At 48.4% G+C, this 2180-nt stretch overlaps 1 protein-coding gene across 1 annotated transcript; it reads left to right on the top strand.

Annotated features, from left to right (window-relative positions):
• Positions 1–466: 466 nt before the first annotated feature.
• On the top strand, positions 467–2175 carry LOC129671860 (tetratricopeptide repeat protein 30A2; the record flags this gene model as incomplete). The annotated part of the gene is made up of 1 exon (XM_055601014.1): positions 467–2175. A coding segment is annotated over exon 1 (1311 nt), but the record flags the coding sequence as incomplete, so codon positions are not given.
• Between the last annotated feature and the right edge of the window lie 5 nt (positions 2176–2180).

Below are 2180 nucleotides of genomic sequence, written 5' to 3'. Positions count from 1 at the left end.
GTACTTGTGTAGCAAATAGAAGGCATTAATGCTGGGGTTCTCATAGTATCTTGGCAGAGGGAAATACATTTTATTCTATTTGACATTGTCAAAGTCCCTTCTAACATTAATGGCATATATATTGATAGGTGAATTATATTTATGTAATTGGAAATTATATAAACACCATTTGGGGCTTTCTTTTTAAATCATTTTACCAGTTTCATGGCCACAGTGTTCCCAGATAGCTCTCAGGGGAAGCTCTTGGCGAGTGCTACTCAGTGCGCTCAGCCCTCATTTCCTACACACAGAAAGGGCTTTAACCCTTGTTTTTCCATGATGTCCTTTTGTTCTTAATAATTCTTGGTCTGTCTTCGAGAACAACATAAAAAATAAGGCTTTGAAAGTTTTTAACACAAAAACCCAACAAATTCTCACAATGCGACAACAGCTTTCTATTACCTCCCTGCTATGATTAAGTACTTTTTTCTTTTCTTCCGGGAAGAAGGAGTTGCTTATATGTTCACAGGAATGCATATACACACACACACACACACACACACAATGATCTCTTTAGGTAGAGAAATACTTGCAGGAGTGTCAGAAAACTGGGCTGTAATGTTTTTTCAACATTATTATTTGACCTGTTACTCAAGATGCGATGATTCCGTATCTCAAAGAAACACAGAGAAATACTAAAAAACTACTTTACGTTCAAAAGACTTTCGGTTTGAGTAAGTGAACAAAACGGCGCTTCCTTTCCAAGACTGGCTAGTTTCTTCCCTAACAAACCAACTTCCGGGATACGTTAAGAACCTTCTTCAGACTTCCATTTCCGTTGGCTTGTTGCCCTGGGAACAAGAACACTCAACAACCTTGACAGTTATGGCGGGGCTGAGCAGCTCACAGATCCCCGACGGTGAGTTCACGGCGGTGGTGTACAGGCTCATCCGCGACTCCCGCTACTCCGAGGCGGCCCAGCTGCTGGGCGCAGAGCTGCAGAGGAGCCCCCGGAGCCGCGCCGGGCTGTCGCTGCTGGCCTACTGCTACTATCGCCTGCAGGAGTTCGAGCTTGCTGCAGAGTGCTATGAGCAGCTGAGCCAGATGCACCCCGAGCTCGAGCAGTACCGCCTGTACCAGGCCCAGGCGCTCTACAAGGCCTGCCTGTATCCGGAGGCCACCCGGGTCGCCTTCCTCCTGGACAACCCCACCTTCTATAGCCGGGTCCTTCGCCTACAGGCAGCTATCAAGTACAGCGAGGGGGACCTGCCAGGAGCCAGGAGCCTGGTGGAGCAGCTGCTGAGTGGGGAAGCTGGAGAAGACAGTGGAGGGGAGAATGACCCAGATGGTTTAGTTAACCTGGGTTGTCTGCTCTACAAGGAGGGACACTATGAAGCTGCCTGTGGCAAGTTCTTTGCAGCTTTGCAGGCTTCTGGCTACCAGCCTGATGTATCTTACAACCTGGCTTTAGCTTGTTACAGCAATAGGCATTATGCCCCTGCTCTCAAGCATATCGCCAATATCATTGAGCGAGGCATCCGTCAACACCCAGAACTAGGTGTGGGCATGACCACCGAAGGCATTGATGTTCGCAGTGTTGGCAACACTGTGGTCCTCCACCAGACTGCTCTGGTCGAAGCCTTCAACCTCAAAGCAGCCATAGAGTACCAGCTCAGAAACTATGAGGCAGCCCAGGAAGCCCTCACTGACATGCCACCCAGGGCAGAGGAAGAGTTGGACCCCGTGACCCTGCACAACCAGGCCCTGATGAACATGGATGCCAGGCCTACAGAGGGGTTTGAAAAGCTCCAGTTTCTGCTCCAGCAGAACCCCTTCCCCCCAGAGACCTTTGGCAACCTGCTGCTGCTGTACTGCAAATATGAGTATTTTGACCTGGCCGCTGATGTCCTAGCAGAAAATGCCCACTTGACCTACAAGTTCCTCACACCCTACCTCTATGACTTCTTGGATGCCATGATCACTTGCCAGACAGCTCCTGAAGAGGCTTTTGTTAAACTTGATGGGCTAGCTGGCATGCTGACTGAGCAGCTCCGGAGACTCACTAAACAAGTTCAAGAAGCAAGACATAACAGAGATGATGAAATTGTCATAAAGGCTGTGAATGAATATGATGAAACTCTTGAGAAGTATATCCCTGTCCTGATGGCCCAGGCGAAAATCTACTGGAATCTTGAAAATTA

Source organism: Psammomys obesus, unplaced genomic scaffold (genome assembly GCF_907164565.1).
Source record: "Psammomys obesus unplaced genomic scaffold, mPsaObe1.curated_primary_1811, whole genome shotgun sequence".
Classification (NCBI taxonomy): Eukaryota; Metazoa; Chordata; class Mammalia; order Rodentia; family Muridae; genus Psammomys; species Psammomys obesus.
Note: the sequence above shows the minus strand (reverse complement) of the source record. Positions and strands in the feature narration are given on the sequence as shown.